Source organism: Garra rufa, chromosome 1, assembly GCF_049309525.1.
Source record: "Garra rufa chromosome 1, GarRuf1.0, whole genome shotgun sequence".
Taxonomy (NCBI): domain Eukaryota; kingdom Metazoa; phylum Chordata; class Actinopteri; order Cypriniformes; family Cyprinidae; genus Garra; species Garra rufa.
This window is the reverse complement of record NC_133361.1, coordinates 1178737-1197795: the sequence shown is the minus strand read 5'-3', so window position 1 is coordinate 1197795 and position 19059 is coordinate 1178737. Positions and strand designations below refer to the sequence as shown.

The 19059-nt window shown below is 41.4% G+C and overlaps 1 protein-coding gene across 1 annotated transcript; it reads right to left on the bottom strand.

The window, feature by feature from the left end:
* Nucleotides 1-2086: 2086 nt before the first annotated feature.
* LOC141327893 (TRIO and F-actin-binding protein-like) lies at nt 2087-18055 on the bottom strand. The gene is made up of 12 exons (XM_073835375.1): nt 17950-18055; nt 16530-16586; nt 12028-12096; nt 11846-11935; nt 11621-11730; nt 10166-10580; nt 9572-9803; nt 7597-7699; nt 7328-7487; nt 5397-5507; nt 5007-5093; nt 2087-2647 (listed from the first exon to the last, which is right to left on the bottom strand). The coding sequence occupies exons 1-12, from the start codon at nt 17953-17955 to the stop codon at nt 2489-2491; spliced, it is 1599 nt and encodes a 532-aa protein (XP_073691476.1). The 5' UTR covers nt 17956-18055; the 3' UTR covers nt 2087-2488.
* Nucleotides 18056-19059: the final 1004 nt, after the last annotated feature.

Below are 19059 nucleotides of genomic sequence, written 5' to 3'. Positions count from 1 at the left end.
TTTTTTTTTAGTCCAGCTCTTCAGCTGATCTCACTTACAGTTTTCATCAAATTGAAGATTAAAAATCATCAAAATCCCATAGTCTTACATTGAGGGAATGTTCAAATGAGCCAACACTATTCAAACTCCAACCGACAAAATTCAAACTCCAACTGTCAAAATTCAAATAGTTGGAGTTTGAATTTTGACAGTTGGAGTTTGAATAGTGTTGGCTCATTTGAACATTCCTTCAAAGTAAGTCTATGGGATTTTGATGATTTTTAATCTTCAATTTGATGAAAACTAAATTTGAATGGATTAGAAATAGTTGACAGAAGGGAAGCTTGATTGAGTCTCGAGGGATTGTGGGAGTTTAAATGTCAAAATTCAAACTCCAACTGTCGAAATTAGTGATGGGAAGTTCGGATAATTTGAGTCTCGTTCAGCAAAATGAACAAATCTTTTTCCGAGTCATTTCGTTCATTTTACCAAAATATAATTAAAAAGCTACGTGTTACTTCCATAACACATGTACTGCTTGTACAAAGTTGATTACACTACAAACAAGACAAAACTATAATGCTATTAGAAAAGGTAAAAGAAAAGGTTAATTCATTGTTTACCTGGGTCTTCAGTCTATGATTAGCTCCCTCACCTCTATCTGTACGGCTTTGAGTCATTCGTTCATCCTGATAGCACACGTACATCTCGGAGATGTCTATTTGACGTCTGCATTTACATCTGCAAGACATCTGCATGACGTAGTTTGCTCATCTGCAATACGTCTATTAGACGTTTCCTATCAGATGTCAAATAGACGTCTATTAGATGTCTTTAAGACGTTTATGATTCAGAATGCATGTAAAACTGACATCTAATAGACGTCTGCCAGACATTTGTTCACAGCAGATGCTCTCCAGATCAAGAGATCTTTAACAGACGTCTTACAGACGTACTTGTGCTATCTGGTAGTTGCGCCATTGCGCATGCGCGACTGAACGAATCACTCCCCGAGACGACTCATTCTTCCCGAGTAATACAGGGAAATATTATTGCATTTTAAAATAACAATTTTCTATGTGAACATATTTTAAAATCGAATTTATTCCTGTGATGCAAAGCTGAATTTTTTGAGAAGTCTTCAGTGTCACATGATCCTTCAGAAGTCATTCTAATATACTGATTTATTATTTTTTTGTTTTTGGAGCCTGTGATATTTTCTCAGGACTCTTTGGTCAATAGAAGGTTCAAAAGAACAGCATTTATTTATGTAAAATAGAAATGCCTTTCAACAATATACACTACTGTTCAAACATTTGGTGTCAGGACATTCTTAATGCTTTTATTCGGCGAGGATGTGTTAAAATAATTTAAAAAAATGAGAGCATATATTTACATAGTTTGAAAAGATTTATATTTCTTTTTAACTTGTTATTCATCAAAGAATCCTGGAAAATATAATAAATCGGTATATTAGAATGATTTCTGAAGACTGCTGAAAATTCAGCTTTGCATCACAGGAATAAATTAGAATTTAAAGTTTATTTATATAAACACCATTATTGTATATTGCAATAACATTTTGCAATATTACTGTTATTTTTCTGTATTTTTGATCAAATAAATGCAGCCTTGATGAGCAGAAGAAACTTTCTTTTGAGCTGCAGCAAATTTAGACTAATAATAATACACTCATTGTCTTAAATCGTTGTAAATGAATAGTGTCCGACAAACATTAGTCAATCAGCTGGATAACAACAGGCAAATTACCAATTTGTATTTCAGTTATGATTATTTTTTACGATTTGTGACCCTGGAGCACAAAAACAGTCTTAAGTATATTTGTAGCAATGGCCAAAAGTACACAGTATGGGTCAAAATCATTGATTTATGCCAAAAATCATCAGGATATTAAGTAAAGAAAATTTTTCATGAAGATATTTAGCAAACTTCCTTCCATAAATATATCAAAACTTAATTTTGGATTAGTAATATGCATTCAGACCTTCATTTGAACAACCTTAGAGGTGATTTTCTCAATATTTTGGTTGTTTTGATTTTCCTGATTCAGAATTGTGAAGACCCAAAGGACAGAGTCAGTCAGAGCTCAGAGACCAAATAACCCAAGTTTTATTAGTCCTAGTCTGATATGTTTACATACGCGTTAAACTCTACAAATTAAATATGACGACAAGAAACGCAAACATCTTTTAAAAACAGTGGCTCATTGAAGCAAAGCTCTTTTGTTAATGTGGCACGAAGGCAGTCTCACTCACATCAACACACTCCAGAACTAGAGGCACATGATATTAGTTTGGCAGATGAGACTCTGGTTGATCATATACACATATATGAGTGAGTTCCAGTTTAGTTTCCAGGATTCAGACGAACACAGAGACGTGAGAAAGTGCGGAAGCGTTTGTTCCAGTGTCCTGCAGCTGATTGGCCGGCCGGAATCCCTGCGTCTGATTGGTCTGCGGCGAAGGCACGTGTGTGAGGCTCCTCCCCCTCAGGAGGCGTGCGTGTTGTGGGGGTGTCCGTCGTGGAGCGCGCTCAGAGCCAGTCTCAGGTGTTCTCTCAGCGTCTCCGCCTCTCGCTCGCTGCGGCTCTTCATGGCGCTCAGCTCCTCACACACCTCACTGTAGCGATCGCACACACTGCTCTTCTCCTGACACACACACACACACAGTTACGTTAGGTCGCGTCCAAATCAGTCGTTCACACTCTTCTAAGAGCACTGATAGTTCAACACTTGACTCCAGTGAACTGAGTGAACATGGCATTGGTTTAACATGAGAACACCACTGTTGGGCTTTGATTCGGCTGACCTTACAAACACACTCATCTGCTGCTCAAGCTTTCATTATTATTATTCCTCTTAGAGTAAACCTCTGAGCGCTACTCCTCCTAGAGTTTCAGTCTGAACCACCGTGCTAGAAACATGTCAGTCATGCTAATGTCATGTAAATAACGTGCTAGTCAGCCTAGAAACATGCTAATCATGCTAGAAACTTGCTAATGACTTGCTAATCATGCTAGAAACATGTCAGTCATGCTAATGTCATGTAAATAACGTACTAGTCAGGCTAGAAACATGCTAATCATGCTAAAAACATGCTAGCAACTTGCTAGTCAGCCTAAAAACATGCTAATGACTTGCTAATCATGCTAGAAACGTGCTAAAAACTTGCTAATCATGAAGGAAACGTTATAAATGTGCTAACAACTTGCTAATCATGCAAGAAACATGTTAGAAACATGCTAGGAACTTGCTAGTCAGCCTGGAAACATGCTAATGACTTGCTAATCATGCTAGAAACATGTTAGAAACATGCTAAAAACTTGCTAGCCAACCTAGAAACATGCCAATGACTTGCTAATCATGCTAGAAACATGTTAGAAACATGCTAAAAACTTGCTAGCCAACCTAGAAACATGCCAATGACTTGCTAATCATGCAAGAAACATGTTAGAAACATGCTAAAAACTTGCTAGCCAGCATAGAAACATGTCAATTACTTGTTAATCATGCTAGAAACATGCTAGCAACTTGCTAGTCAGCCTAAAAACATGCTAATGACTTGCTAATCATTCTAGAAACATGCTAGCAACTTGCTAGTCAGCCTAAAAACATGCTAACTACTTGCTAATCATGCTAGAAACATGCTAGCAACTTGTTAGTCAGCCTAAAACATGCTAATGACTTGTTAATCATGCTAGCAACTTGCTAGTCAGCCTAAAAACATGCTAATGACTTGCTAATCATGCTAGAAACATGCTAGCAACTTGCTAGTCAGCCTAAAAACATGCTAATGACTTGCTAATCATGCTAGAAACATGCTAGCAACTTGCTATTCAGCCTAAAAACATGCTAATGACTTGATAATCGTGCTAGAAACATGCTGGCAACTTGTTAATCATGAAGGAAATGTTATAAGTGTGCTAGCAACTGGCTAATCATGCTAGAAACATGTTAGAAACATGCTAGCAACTTGCTAGTCAGCCTAGAAACATGCTAATGACTTGCTAATCAAGCTAGAAACATGCTGGCAACTTGCTAATCATGAAGGAAACGTTATAAATGTGATAGCAACTTGCAAATCATGCTAGAAACATGCTAGCAACTTGGTAGTCAGGCTAATAACATGTTAGAAACATACTAGAAACTTGCTAGTCAGCATAGAAACATGCTAACGACTTGCTAATCATGAAGGAAACGTTATAAATGTGGTAGCAACTTGTTAATCATGCTAGAAACTTGCTAGTCAGCCTGGAAACATGCTAATGACTTGCTAATCATTCTAGATACATGCTAAAAACTTGATAGGTCAACCTAAAAACATGCTAAAGACTTGCTAATCATGCTAGCAACATGCTGACAACTTGCTAATCATGAAGGAAATGTTATAAATGGGCAAGCAACTTGCTAATCATGCTAGAAACATGTTAGAAACATGCTAGCAACTTCCTAAGGTCATGCTGATAATGCAAGCAACATGTTAATTATTGCTAGATACATGCTAGCAACATGCTAATGACATGCTAGTAGCTTGTTAATCATGCTAGCAAAATGTTATAATCACGCTGACTACATTCTAATCATGTTAACAACATGCTAATCATCTAATCTATCTGTATAAAGTTCAAAACTTTAAACTTTTGCAGCTGCTTTAAACTTTAAAGACTTTAAAGAATGTTTGTCTTGACTAACTTTTTATCTAGTTTTCAGAACATGCTGACTTCCTCAGAGTTTTATTATTTTCTTTTTATTGGGCTTGTTTACTTTTATACTCTTTTTATGCTTAACTACTGAATGGCAAAGTAAAACGGTTGATTTTAGTTTCCTGTGGGGAATGAGTCATTTAGATGAATAGATTAATCGACAAATGAACCCTGACATTAACACATGGACACATATGAGAAACGCTCCACAAACGGACAGACAGGAAATGCAGAGGAAACAAATGCATTACACATGCACACATGTATTTCACACGTATGAACACACACAGACACAGATGTGTTACCGTGGAGAGGAAGTGCAGCTGGTTGCGGAGGCTGTTGAGCTGCTTGTGTAAGTACTGCAGTTCATTCTCTCGCACACGCAGCAGCACCTGCAACACACACAATCATCAACACCAACACAAACACAGACATGAACACACACGGCAGAGGTCTGATTTCATGAAAAACTCAAACATGACTTCCTTAAAGTGACTTCATGGTGATCGCCTCACTTCCTGTCCTTAGTGATGAGAGAAACTGAGCTTTCTATTCAATATAATGCAGTACATATATCATTTATGTTCATGTGTACATGTGTCTTGGCTGATACTAGGGCTGATTACTGACTCATCTGTTTGGATATGTCTGATGTACAGAAAAACACCACAGAGAGTTAGGATCCACTGCGTCACCTGTGTCTCACACCACGACCTCTCAGTGCCGTCAGTAACCCCGTCTGACCCTTGACCTGTGACCAGAGACCGAATGACCTTCACCTCCTCCGACAGACGCGCTTGGAGATCCTACACACACACACACACACAGATTAATACGGCACATTCACACACACAACAAACCCATACAGTCTCACACTGACACATATTCAAAATATACCTGCAACCCTAAAAAATAAAATCGAAATATTTAGAGTAAAGTCAAAGTATTAGGAAAATAAAGTTGAAATATTTTGAGAGTAAAGTCGTGATACTACGAGAACAAAGTCGAGATATTTCAATAATAAAAACGAAATATTCTGAGTAAAGTCGAAATATTACAAGAGTAAAATTGCAATATTATGAGAATAAAGTCGAAATAGTAGTATTTTTATTCTCGTAGTATTTCGACTTTATTCTCGTAGTGTTTCAACTTTACTCTTTAAATATTTTAACTTTATTCTCGTAGTATTTGATTTTACTCTCAAAATATTTCTACTTTTTTCTCGTAGCATTTTAACTTTACTCTTAATATTTTAACTTTACTCAAAATATTTCACAAGTAAAATTTTGACTTGTAATTCTTGAAACATCTTGACTTTCTCGTAGTATTTCGACTTTATTCTCCTAGTATTTTGACTTCACTCTCAAAATATTTCGACTTTATTCATGTAGTATTCCGAAGTTACTCTCGAAGTATTCCCACCTCATTCTCTAAGTATTTCGACGTTACTCTCGCAGTATTCCGACTTTACTCTCGGAGTATTCCGACGTTACTCTCGGAGTATTCCGACGTTACTCTCGGAGTATTCCGACTTTACTCTCGGAGTATTCCGACGTTACTCTCGGAGTATTCCGACGTTACTCTCGGAGTATTCCGACGTTACTCTCGGAGTATTCCGACGTTACTCTCGGAGTATTCCGACGTTACTCGGAGTATTCCGACGTTACTCTCGGAGTATTCCGACGTTACTCTCGGAGTATTCCGACGTTACTCTCGGAGTATTCCGACGTTACTCTCGGAGTATTCCGACGTTACTCGGAGTATTCCGACGTTACTCTCGGAGTATTCCGACGTTACTCTCGGAGTATTCCGACGTTACTCTCGGAGTATTCCGACGTTACTCTCGGAGTATTCCGACTTTACTCTCGGAGTATTCCGACTTTACTCTCGGAGTATTTTGAGAGTAATATTTTGACTTTACTCGTAATATTTCATAATAACATCTTGACTATATTCTTGTAGTATTTTAACTTTATTTTCATAGTATTTTGACTTTACTCTAAATATTACAACTTTACTCTCAAAATATTTCAACTTTTTTCTTGTAGCATTTTAACTTTACTCCTAATATTTTAACATTACTCAAAATATTTCACGAGTAAAATTTTGACTTGCAATATTAAAATTTTATTCTTGAAGCATCTTGACTTTCTCGTAGTATTTCGACTTTATTCTCGCAGTGTTTCGACGTTACTTTTGGAGTATTCAGACTTTACTCTCGAAGTATTTCGACTTTACTCACGGAGTATTTCGAGAGTAATATTTTGACTTTACTCGTAATATTTCATAATAACATTTTGACTATATTCTTGTAGTATTCCAACTTTATAGTTGAATAGTATTTGCACTGTATTCTCGAAATATTATGACTTCAATCTTGTAATTTTTTTACATGGCATTAAAACACCGTCAAAAAATATAAATATGGATAATATTGTAAATAAATACTTACAATAAATAAATATTTGAAAAATATTTAATAATATTTTCCATATTTACTTAATGATATTATAGACTTCTACAGCGTAATAATCACATTATGGCCTGAATAAAAATTCAGACTTTTGTTAAGCCTTAAGCTCAAACTGAAGTGTTCTGTGGTGTTGCGAGGACCAATGTGTCTCACCTGGTTGTCTTTCTTGAGCTGCTCTATCTGTGTGTCTTTCTGGCTCATGAGTGTGTGTGTGTCGAGGCTGAGCTGCTGCGCTCGCCTCAGCTCCAGACACTTCTGAGAGTATCGCTCCGACAGAGCCTGCAGCTCCCGCCTCAGAGACGCCACCTCCGCCCTACACACCAACACACAGAGATCAATCCGAGACACCACTCCTGCAGTGCACATGTGTGTGTGTGTGTGTGTGTGTGTGTGTGTGTGTGTGTGTGTGTGTGTGTACTCACTGTTGCTGTTTGTCAAGTGTGTGTGAATCCATCCCACGAGTCTCTCTGAGTTTTGTGGTTTTCTCCAGCTCTTCTCTGTGTGCTTTCTGTAACGCCTCCATCACTGAAACACAAACACACTGCGTTACACACAAGTCTACATAACAGCTAACTGAACACACTCTGGAGGAGTCCAGCGTGAACTACCAATGGGGGAGGAGTCCAGCGTGAACTACCAGTGGGGGAGGAGTCCAGCGTGAACTACCAGTGGGGGAGGAGTCCAGCGTGAACTACCAGTGGGGGAGGAGTCCAGCGTGAACTACCAGTGGGGGAGGAGTCCAGCGTGAACTACCAGTGGGGGAGGAGTCCAGCGTGAACTACCAGTGGGGGAGGAGTCCAGCGTGAACTACCAGTGGGGGAGGAGTCCAGCGTGAACTACCAGTGGGGGAGGAGTCCAGCGTGAACTACCAATGGGGGAGGAGTCCAGCGTGAACTACCAGTGGGGGAGGAGTCCAGCGTGAACTACCAGTGGGGGAGGAGTCCAGCGTGAACTACCAGTGGGGGAGGAGTCCAGCGTGAACTACCAGTGGGGGAGGAGTCCAGCGTGAACTACCAGTGGGGGAGGAGTCCAGCGTGAACTACCAGTGGGGGAGGAGTCCAGCGTGAACTACCAGTGGGGGAGGAGTCCAGCGTGAACTACCAGTGGGGGAGGAGTCCAGCGTGAACTACCAGTGGGGGAGGAGTCCAGCGTGAACTACCAGTGGGGGAGGAGTCCAGCGTGAACTACCAGCGGGGGAGGAGTCCAGCGTGAACTACCAGCGGGGGAGGAGTCCAGCGTGAACTACCAGCGGGGGAGGAGTCCAGCGTGAACTACCAACGGGGGAGGAGTCCAGCGTGAACTACCAACGGGGGAGGAGTCCAGCGTGAACTACCAACGGGGGAGGAGTCCAGCGTGAACTACCAACGGGGGAGGAGTCCAGCGTGAACTACCAACGGGGGAGGAGTCCAGCGTGAACTACCAACGGGGGAGGAGTCCAGCGTGAACTACCAACGGGGGAGGAGTCCAGCGTGAACTACCAACGGGGGAGGAGTCCAGCGTGAACTACCAGCGGGGGAGGAGTCCAGCGTGAACTACCAGCGGGGGAGGAGTCCAGCGTGAACTACCAGCGGGGGAGGAGTCCAGCGTGAACTACCAACGGGGGAGGAGTCCAGCGTGAACTACCAGCGGGGGAGGAGTCCAGCGTGAACTACCAGCGGGGGAGGAGTCCAGCGTGAACTACCAGCGGGGGAGGAGTCCAGCGTGAACTACCAGCGGGGGAGGAGTCCAGCGTGAACTACCAGCGGGGGAGGAGTCCAGCGTGAACTACCAGCGGGGGAGGAGTCCAGCGTGAACTACCAACGGGGGAGGAGTCCAGCGTGAACTACCAACGGGGGAGGAGTCCAGCGTGAACTACCAACGGGGGAGGAGTCCAGCGTGAACTACCAACGGGGGAGGAGTCCAGCGTGAACTACCAGCGGGGGAGGAGTCCAGCGTGAACTACCAACGGGGGAGGAGTCCAGCGTGAACTACCAACGGGGGAGGAGTCCAGCGTGAACTACCAGTGGGGGAGGAGTCCAGCGTGAACTACCAGTGGGGGAGGAGTCCAGCGTGAACTACCAGTGGGGGAGGAGTCCAGCGTGAACTACCAACGGGGGAGGAGTCCAGCGTGAACTACCAACGGGGGAGGAGTCCAGCGTGAACTACCAACGGGGGAGGAGTCCAGCGTGAACTACCAACGGGGGAGGAGTCCAGCGTGAACTACCAACGGGGGAGGAGTCCAACGTGAACTACCAACGGGGGAGGAGTCCAACGTGAACTACCAACGGGGGAGGAGTCCAACGTGAACTACCAACGGGGGAGGAGTCCAACGTGAACTACCAACGGGGGAGGAGTCCAACGTGAACTACCAACGGGGGAGCAGACAGTGAGTGTGTTCTGCAGTGATTGGTTCATTACCGCGTGCGGTGGCTTCTGTCTCCTCCTTCAGCAGTGCGTCTCTCTGCCGCTCCAGAGCGCTGATCTGCTGGGCGTGCTGCTTCTCCAGCTCCTCCAGCGCCTCCTTGTGCGCTCGCTCCATCTGCTGCAGCATCTCACCGCAGCCTGACTCCGCCCCGCAGCGCCCCGCCCACCCCTCCCGCCCCCCCTGCCCCGCCCTCAGCTCCACCAGCTGCTGCCTCAGAGACGCCACCTGCAGGAGAGAGACAGAAGCAGAGGTAAAGCCTTCTGCAGGAAGCACAGGTGTACTGGACAGGAAGTGTAAAAACACGCTCATGCACACACACAAACACACAGAGAGAGCAGAACAAATGACTGTGAATAAAATCTTTATGAAGCTCATACAGTCATTTTTTCTGGTGATCTTTAACCCTTATAGATTTCGTTAACCTAATATATTTTAAAATATATTGTACAAATTTATATTATAACAATGTGTTTTCTTGTTTTCTTTCAGTTCGGAATGTGTTACACAAGGGTTAATAGGTCTCTCTGTGTTCTATTCAGTTTTCATAAAGTCATTCATGAGAGCAGATAGATTTATTCACGCACTACCTCCCTCTCCAGCGCCTGATTGGCTGACCGCGAGCCCATCGGCGGGAGCGACCTCGTCTCTTTGAGCGGCAGCCGCTCGAACTCCGCCCACTTCCTCTCGATCTCCTCCTCGATTCGCCTCTGTTCCGACAGCTGGCCCGCCCCCTTCCGCGACAGCACCGCCTCCCACTGGTTGTGGGCGTCGTCACGCAGCCGCTCCTCCTGCCATTGGCTGTGCTCTCTCACCTGCCCCTCCCCCGACTCCCTCTGATTGGCGGAGGCGGGAGTAGAAGGCGTGGCTACGGGCGACAGCTCAACATAGTCGAATTTGCTGTGGGAGGGGTTTGCGCTGCTGGGGGAGGCCTCTGATTGGCTGCGGAGGCGGAGGGACGACGAATGACGGGCGTTTTCTTTATCGCCGCTGCAGTTGGGCAGCCTGAAACACATTAAATGAAAATAATTCATTAGTGACTCCTTAGCACTGCAACTAACGACTAGTTTAAATTAGTGTATATTTATTATATATATACACAAATACACACACTTGCATGTATATATTTTTTTAGAAAAAATATATTTAATACAATTTACATGAATAGAAATATATAAATGTAAGTATTTTGTAAATATATTCAGTAGACAATATTTAAAATATTTGAGTACACTGAAATAATGAATTTAATGAAGAAATATAGTTATATAATAATAATAATATTACTGTAAAAAAATATATAATTCTTATTTTAATAAATTGCAAATAATAAATTAAATATAATAAACAGTAAATGGTGATGTTACTATTGCGTTGAAAAAAATACTGAATATTGAACTACAATAATAGTTGTTTAAATGTTTTCATATAATAGTGACACTTATTTAAATATTTTAGTTATTAAAAATGAGTATATAATAACAATGACTATAGATATTAAATCTTTTTATTTTATTAAATTATAAAACGTCGTAGGTGTTACTACCATAATAATACTATTGTGTTGCAAAATAAAAATAAGTGTTTAACAATAGTTATATTTTAATAAACAATAATAATGCTATTGTTTTTTTTTTTGTATTTAATAATAATTATTATTTTATTTTACAGAATAACAGTACTAACAACATTACAATGCTATCATTTAAAATCGTTTTTATTTCTCTGCCTAAAAATGTTAAACTCCAGAACTTTTATTTTGGCGGAAAAACCACCTGATTTATTATTTGGGCAGATTGCCACATAAATGCACACTATTAAGTGTTCTTATTAAGTAACTCAAGTTTCAGAGATAGAGTTCATGTGGAGCAACATTTTAGAAATCTCATTGGATCAATGTGAAACCAAAATGTGACATGTTTCCATGCAGAATGAGTTGTGCAACCGTTAGTGTGTGTGTGTGTGTGTGTGTGTGTGTGTGTGTGTGTGTGTGTGTGTGTGTGTGTGTGTGTGTGTGTGTGTGTGTGTGTGAGAGCCGGACTGACTTCGTGAGGTCTGGAGAGCTGCCAGGACGAACGTTTTTCCGCAAAATCTCGATCCAGTTCCTCCGTATGCCCGCGGTCATGGCGGAGAGCGTGAAGACGGCGTCTGTGGTCTACGGGACACACAGAGAACAGACTGAGTATCTGCAGATCAGATGCTGCCGATTTGCCGTCTGCGGGAGGAATGCAGCGAGTCCAGACGCGATCGCGTCCTCCTCCTGTACTGACCTGAATCTGAAAGCCGTAGTTCTTCTCCACGTCGAACTCAGAGACCTTCACACACGACTTCAGATCGATCTCGCCATCTACCTCGTCTCTCTGAGCACAGAACAGAACAATAAATCATCAGAAACCAGCAAATCAACAAAGAATGATCATGTGACACGGAAGTAGAAGTGTGTGGTTCTCACCTCCTCTGCTGCAGAGTCTCTGTAGTACTTCAGTCCAGCATCTGTCAGCACAAACCAGTGTTTCCTCCACTGAACACACACAGACACACACACACACACACACACACACACACACACACACACACACACACACACACACACACACACACACACACACACACACAGTCAGTCAAACACATCTGAGCATCATCTCACACTGAAGAACAGACAGGCAAGTCTTACTGTAGGCCAGGATTAATTGTCAGTATGAGTTGTAAAGCTAGTCTAGGCCAGGATTAACTGTCAGTATGAGTTGTAAAGCTACTGTAGGCCAGGATTAATTGTCAGTACGAGTTGTAAAGCTACTGTAGGCTAGGATTAATTGTCAGTACGAGTTGTAAAGCTACTGTAGGCCAGGATTAATTGTCAGTACGAGTTGTAAAGCTACTGTAGGCCTGGATTAATTGTCAGTACGAGTTGTAAAGCTACTGTAGGCCAGGATTAATTGTCAGTACGAGTTGTAAAGCTACTGTAGGCCAGGATTAATTGTCAGTACGAGTTGTAAAGCTACTGTAGGCCAGGATTAATTGTCAGTACGAGTTGTAAAGCTACTGTAGGCCTGGATTAATTGTCAGTACGAGTTGTAAAGCTACTGTAGGCCAGGATTAATTGTCAGTACGAGTTGTAAAGCTACTGTAGGCCAGGATTAATTGTCAGTACGAGTTGTAAAGCTACTGTAGGCCAGGATTAATTGTCAGTACGAGTTGTAAAGCTACTGTAGGCCAGGATTAATTGTCAGTACGAGTTGTAAAGCTACTGTAGGCCAGGATTAATTGTCAGTACGAGTTGTAAAGCTACTGTAGGCCAGGATTAATTGTCAGTACGAGTTGTAAAGCTACTGTAGGCCAGGATTAATTGTCAGTACGAGTTGTAAAGCTAGTGTAGGCCAGGATTAATTGTCAGTACGAGTTGTAAAGCTAGTGTAGGCCAGGATTAATTGTCAGTACGAGTTGTAAAGCTAGTGTAGGCCAGGATTAATTGTCAGTACGAGTTGTAAAGCTACTGTAGGCCAGTATTAATTGTCAGTACGAGTTGTAAAGCTAGTGTAGGCCAGGATTAATTGTCAGTACGAGTTGTAAAGCTAGTGTAGGCCAGGATTAATTGTCAGTACGAGTCGTAAAGCTAGTGTAGGCCAGGATTAATTGTCAGTACGAGTCGTAAAGCTACTGTAGGCCAGTATTAATTGTCAGTACGAGTTGTAAAGCTAGTGTAGGCCAGGATTAATTGTCAGTACGAGTTGTAAAGCTAGTGTAGGCCAGGATTAATTGTCAGTATGAGTTGTAAAGCTACTGTAGGCCAGGATTAATTGTCAGTTTGAGTTGTAAAGCTACTGTAGGCCAGGATTAATTGTCAGTACGAGTTGTAAAGCTACTGTAGGCCAGGATTAATTGTCAGTACGAGTTGTAAAGCTACTGTAGGCCAGGATTAATTGTCAGTTTGAGTTGTAAAGCTACTGTAGGCCAGGATTAACTGTCAGTACGAGTTGTAAAGTTAGTGTAGGCCAGGATTAATTGTCAGTACGAGTCGTAAAGCTACTGTAGGCCAGGATTAATTGTCAGTACGAGTCGTAAAGCTACTGTAGGCCAGGATTAATTGTCAGTACGAGTCGTAAAGCTACTGTAGGCCAGGATTAATTGTCAGTACGAGTCGTAAAGCTACTGTAGGCCAGGATTAATTGTCAGTTTGAGTTGTAAAGCTACTGTAGGCCAGGATTAATTGTCAGTTTGAGTTGTAAAGCTACTGTAGGCCAGGATTAATTGTCAGTTTGAGTTGTAAAGCTACTGTAGGCCAGGATTAATTGTCAGTTTGAGTTGTAAAGCTACTGTAGGCCAGGATTAATTGTCAGTTTGAGTTGTAAAGCTACTGTAGGCCAGGATTAATTGTCAGTTTGAGTTGTAAAGCTACTGTAGGCCAGGATTAATTGTCAGTTTGAGTTGTAAAGCTAGTGTAGGCCAGGATTAATTGTCAGTACGAGTCGTAAAGCTATTGTAGGCCAGGATTAATTGTCAGTACGAGTCGTAAAGCTACTGTAGGCCAGGATTAACTGTCAGTACGAGTTGTAAAGCTACTGTAGGCCAGGATTAATTGTCAGTTTGAGTTGTAAAGCTACTGTAGGCCAGGATTAATTGTCAGTACGAGTTGTAAAGCTACTGTAGGCCAGGATTAATTGTCAGTACGAGTTGTAAAGCTACTGTAGGCCAGGATTAATTGTCAGTTTGAGTTGTAAAGCTACTGTAGGCCAGGATTAATTGTCAGTACGAGTTGTAAAGCTACTGTAGGCCAGGATTAACTGTCAGTACGAGTTGTAAAGTTAGTGTAGGCCAGGATTAATTGTCAGTACGAGTCGTAAAGCTACTGTAGGCCAGGATTAATTGTCAGTACGAGTTGTAAAGCTACTGTAGGCCAGGATTAATTGTCAGTATGAGTTGTAAAGCTACTGTAGGCCAGGATTAATTGTCAGTATGAGTTGTAAAGCTAGTGTAGGCCAGGATTAATTGTCAGTATGAGTTGTAAAGCTACTGTAGGCCAGGATTAATTGTCAGTATGAGTTGTAAAGCTACTGTAGGCCAGTGTTAATTGTCAGTATGAGTTGTAAAGCTACTGTAGGCCAGGATTAATTGTCAGTATGAGTTGTAAAGCTACTGTAGGCCAGTGTTAATTGTCAGTATGAGTTGTAAAGCTACTGTAGGCCAGGATTAATTGTCAGTACGAGTTGTAAAGCTACTGTAGGCCAGGATTAATTGTCAGTATGAGTCGTAAAGCTACTGTAGGCCAGGATTAATTGTCAGTACGAGTTGTAAAGCTACTGTAGGCCAGTATTAACTGTCAGTACGAGTCGTAAAGCTACTGTAGGCCAGTATTAACTGTCAGTATGAGTCGTAAAGCTACTGTAGGCCAGTATTAACTGTCAGTACGAGTCGTAAAGCTACTGTAGGCCAGGATTAATTGTCAGTACGAGTTGTAAAGCTACTGTAGGCCAGTATTAACTGTCAGTACGAGTCGTAAAGCTACTGTAGGCCAGGATTAATTGTCAGTACGAGTTGTAAAGCTACTGTAGGCCAGGATTAATTGTCAGTACGAGTTGTAAAGCTACTGTAGGCCAGGATTAATTGTCAGTACGAGTTGTAAAGCTACTGTAGGCCAGGATTAATTGTCAGTACGAGTTGTAAAGCTACTGTAGGCCAGTATTAATTGTCAGTACGAGTTGTAAAGCTACTGTAGGCCTGGATTAATTGTCAGTATGAGTTGTAAAGCTACTGTAGGCCAGGATTAATTGTCAGTATGAGTTGTAAAGCTACTGTAGGCCAGGATTAATTGTCAGTACGAGTTGTAAAGCTACTGTAGGCCAGGATTAATTGTCAGTACGAGTTGTAAAGCTACTGTAGGCCAGTATTAATTGTCAGTACGAGTTGTAAAGCTACTGTAGGCCAGGATTAATTGTCAGTATGAGTTGTAAAGCTACTGTAGGCCAGTATTAATTGTCAGTACGAGTTGCAAAGCTACTGTAGGCCAGGATTAATTGTCAGTACGAGTTGTAAAGCTACTGTAGGCCAGTATTAATTGTCAGTACGAGTTGTAAAGCTACTGTAGGCCAGTATTAATTGTCAGTACGAGTTGTAAAGCTACTGTAGGCCAGTATTAATTGTCAGTACGAGTTGTAAAGCTAGTGTAGGCCAGGATTAATTGTCAGTACGAGTCGTAAAGCTACTGTAGGCCAGGATTAATTGTCAGTACGAGTCGTAAAGCTACTGTAGGCCAGGATTAATTGTCAGTACGAGTCGTAAAGCTACTGTAGGCCAGGATTAATTGTCAGTACGAGTCGTAAAGCTACTGTAGGCCAGGATTAATTGTCAGTACGAGTCGTAAAGCTACTGTAGGCCAGTGTTAATTGTCAGTACGAGTTGTAAAGCTACTGTAGGCCAGGATTAATTGTCAGTACGAGTCGTAAAGCTACTGTAGGCCAGTGTTAATTGTCAGTACGAGTCGTAAAGCTACTGTAGGCCAGGATTAATTGTCAGTACGAGTCGTAAAGCTACTGTAGGCCAGTGTTAATTGTCAGTACGAGTCGTAAAGCTACTGTAGGCCAGGATTAATTGTCAGTACGAGTCGTAAAGCTACTGTAGGCCAGTGTTAATTGTCAGTACGAGTTGTAAAGCTACTGTAGGCCAGGATTAACTGTCAGTACGAGTTGTAAAGCTACTGTAGGCCAGGATTAATTGTCAGTACGAGTCGTAAAGCTACTGTAGGCCAGTGTTAATTGTCAGTACGAGTTGTAAAGCTACTGTAGGCCAGGGTTAATTGTCAGTACGAGTCGTAAAGCTACTGTAGGCCAGTGTTAATTGTCAGTACGAGTTGTAAAGCTACTGTAGGCCAGTGTTAATTGTCAGTACGAGTTGTAAAGCTACTGTAGGCCAGGATTAACTGTCAGTACGAGTTGTAAAGCTACTGTAGGCCACTCTCACCTCTCCGCTCTCGTCCAGTTTAGACATCCATCCCTTCTTGAAGTTGAGCAGGTCAGGCTGCAGACAGACAGATGAGTTTATCAGAGCAGTGTAATCACACACACATCAGTGTCACCATCGGTGTGAGTGTGAGGAACAAACACAAGAGCACAGGAAACATGACACAGTGATGGTGAAACCGCTGCTGTCCAATATGACTGAATAACAGCACATTCACTTCACCGACCCGCCTGATAATACTGGACAAACTGGGGCCAGATTCACCAACCATTCTCAATTCCTGACTGCCATTTTCTTCTTATTACTAAAATAAATAAAAGTTAAGAATATTCTTATCTTTTTACTTAAGATCGTTCTTAACACAAATATTAAGAAAACTCTTAAAAACCATCGTAAATAACTTTTTAAAGTCAGGACAGCCCGAGACTCGTCTTAAATCCCAAACAGTAAGAACTATTTAGTGAATTTATTGGGTTATTTCAGATTAAATGTTATATTTAAGCATTGCAACACTACTAGCTACACATAATAAATATTAGGAGTATTAATCGAGATGAGCAGGAGTTCTCTGAAGTGACAGCGATGACTGATAATGTAAACAATGATCGTTCATGATTATAGCCCATGGAAGACCCTAGTTTTTGCTGACATCAAAACTCAGTAGCAACTCTACAAAAGACTCAGATAGGGAGATTTAATTAACCATTCTTTTTATGTTATTTAGCCTATAAATACGACATTATCTTAGGCCGTATTTAGCGCATATGAATGATTAGGATAATCTGCAGAAACCGTAAAAAAGGCAAGTTTATAAATGGGTGAATTATCCCTTTAACCAGCACAAAAGTTCATAGTTCATCGCATAGTTCATCGCATCAATCAGGATTCAAGCACTTTGCAATGATTTAGTGCTTTCAAAGGTTACAGAAACACAGATGAACATCAGAAAGACATGTTACATGCTCAGTGAAGGTGTCTTTAAACAACTGAGTTCAAATTCAGTATGAAGACGCGATGCCGCATTGAAACCAGATTAAAGTGTGCATGCTCTTAAACATCTGTGTAAACACATCTAGAAGCGGTGCAGAGCAAACACACACATTTGTGAATTTGACAGCTGAACTCAAACTCATTCAAATGTGTTTATGTGAGTTTGTGTGTATTTACATCAAGCAAGGATCAACCTGAGCAATGCGCGTGCGCGGTGCGGGGTGTGTCGCGCGCGCAGAAACACACAAATATATAAACAACAAGTTGTGTTTGCTCACGAACCACCCTCCCACACACACACAGTGTGCAAACACAACACCTCGACACACAAAGACAAAGACCCAAATGAACTTATTCAACACAGGATCAAAGCAGCATCGTGTTTACACTCACAAAGACGGATATTAAAGTGAAATAAAGTGAAACTGACCGTCATGATGTTCAATCCAGCCGCAGCACAAACACAAGCACAAGCACTGATTACATAAGCCGCATCTGAGGCGCTTTAGTTCTGTCAAGTTTCCCTGTAGCTGAAGATCATCATGTTTAATACCGCTTTTAATAACTGAATCGATAGATCAAGGCGTAAGTTTGACGGAACTCGCGCTGCTGTGCTGTTACCGGGGCGGAGCACGAGTGGAGTTCAGCGGAAGCGAGCGGCCAATCAGAACCGCACAGCGCAGCACGGCAACCAATCAGAAGCGCTCAAAGTAGCACAGTAACCAATCTGAACTGTTTAGAGCAGCGCAGCAACCAATTAGAACCGCATAGCGCAGCTCAGCAACCAATCAGAACCGCCCCATACAATCGGGTCATATTAAATCCGTTGAGCTCCTACTAAAATCTTGGGGAAACTCAATATTTTAGCTTTCAATTACAACATAGCTTAAAGTTAGTGTGCCTTCGGTTTCACAGACAAGGCTCAAGTCTAGTCCCAGACTAAAATGCATGTCTGAGGCGTTTCAACTTAAAGAAACATAGCCTTATGGAAATTTACCATGGTTTTACTATGGTAAAAGTGTAGTAACCATGTTTTTTTTGGTGATTGCCATTTGTATAACCCGTTTTATTCGAAACACCATGGTTAAACTATAGTCAGTGTAGCAAAACCATGGTTAATTTGTAGTTACCCTGGTTTAACTAACCTTTTTTTTTGTAGTGCCACGTAAAAAAATACTAAAATAAAAATTAACATTACAGATTAAGTCATAATATTTTGAGAATAAAGTTGAAATACTACCAGAAATATTACCAGAATAAATTCAAATATTTTGAGAATAAAGTCAAAATTATGAGAATAAAGTCGAAATACTAGCAGAATAAATTCAAATATTTTGCGAATAAAGTCAAAATTATGAGCATAAAGTAGAAATACTAGCAGAATAAATTAAAATATTTTGCGAATAAAGTCAAAATTATGAGCATGAAGTCGAAATACTAGCAGAATAAATTCAAATATTTTGCGAATAAAGTCAAAATTATGAGAATAAAGTCAAAATACTACCAGAATAAATTCAAATATTTCGCGAATAAAGTAAAA

What these genes read in the sequence shown, in the direction of transcription:
- LOC141327893 (XM_073835375.1), bottom strand. An exon ending in AACTGGACGAGAGCGGAGAG is followed by an intron (nt 12,097 to 16,529) that starts GTGAGAGTGGCC and finishes GTGTGTGTTCAG; the next exon opens with TGGAGGAAACACTGGTTTGT. An exon ending in GACAGAAGCCACCGCACGCG is followed by an intron (nt 7,700 to 9,571) that starts GTAATGAACCAA and finishes TTTGTGTTTCAG; the next exon opens with TGATGGAGGCGTTACAGAAA.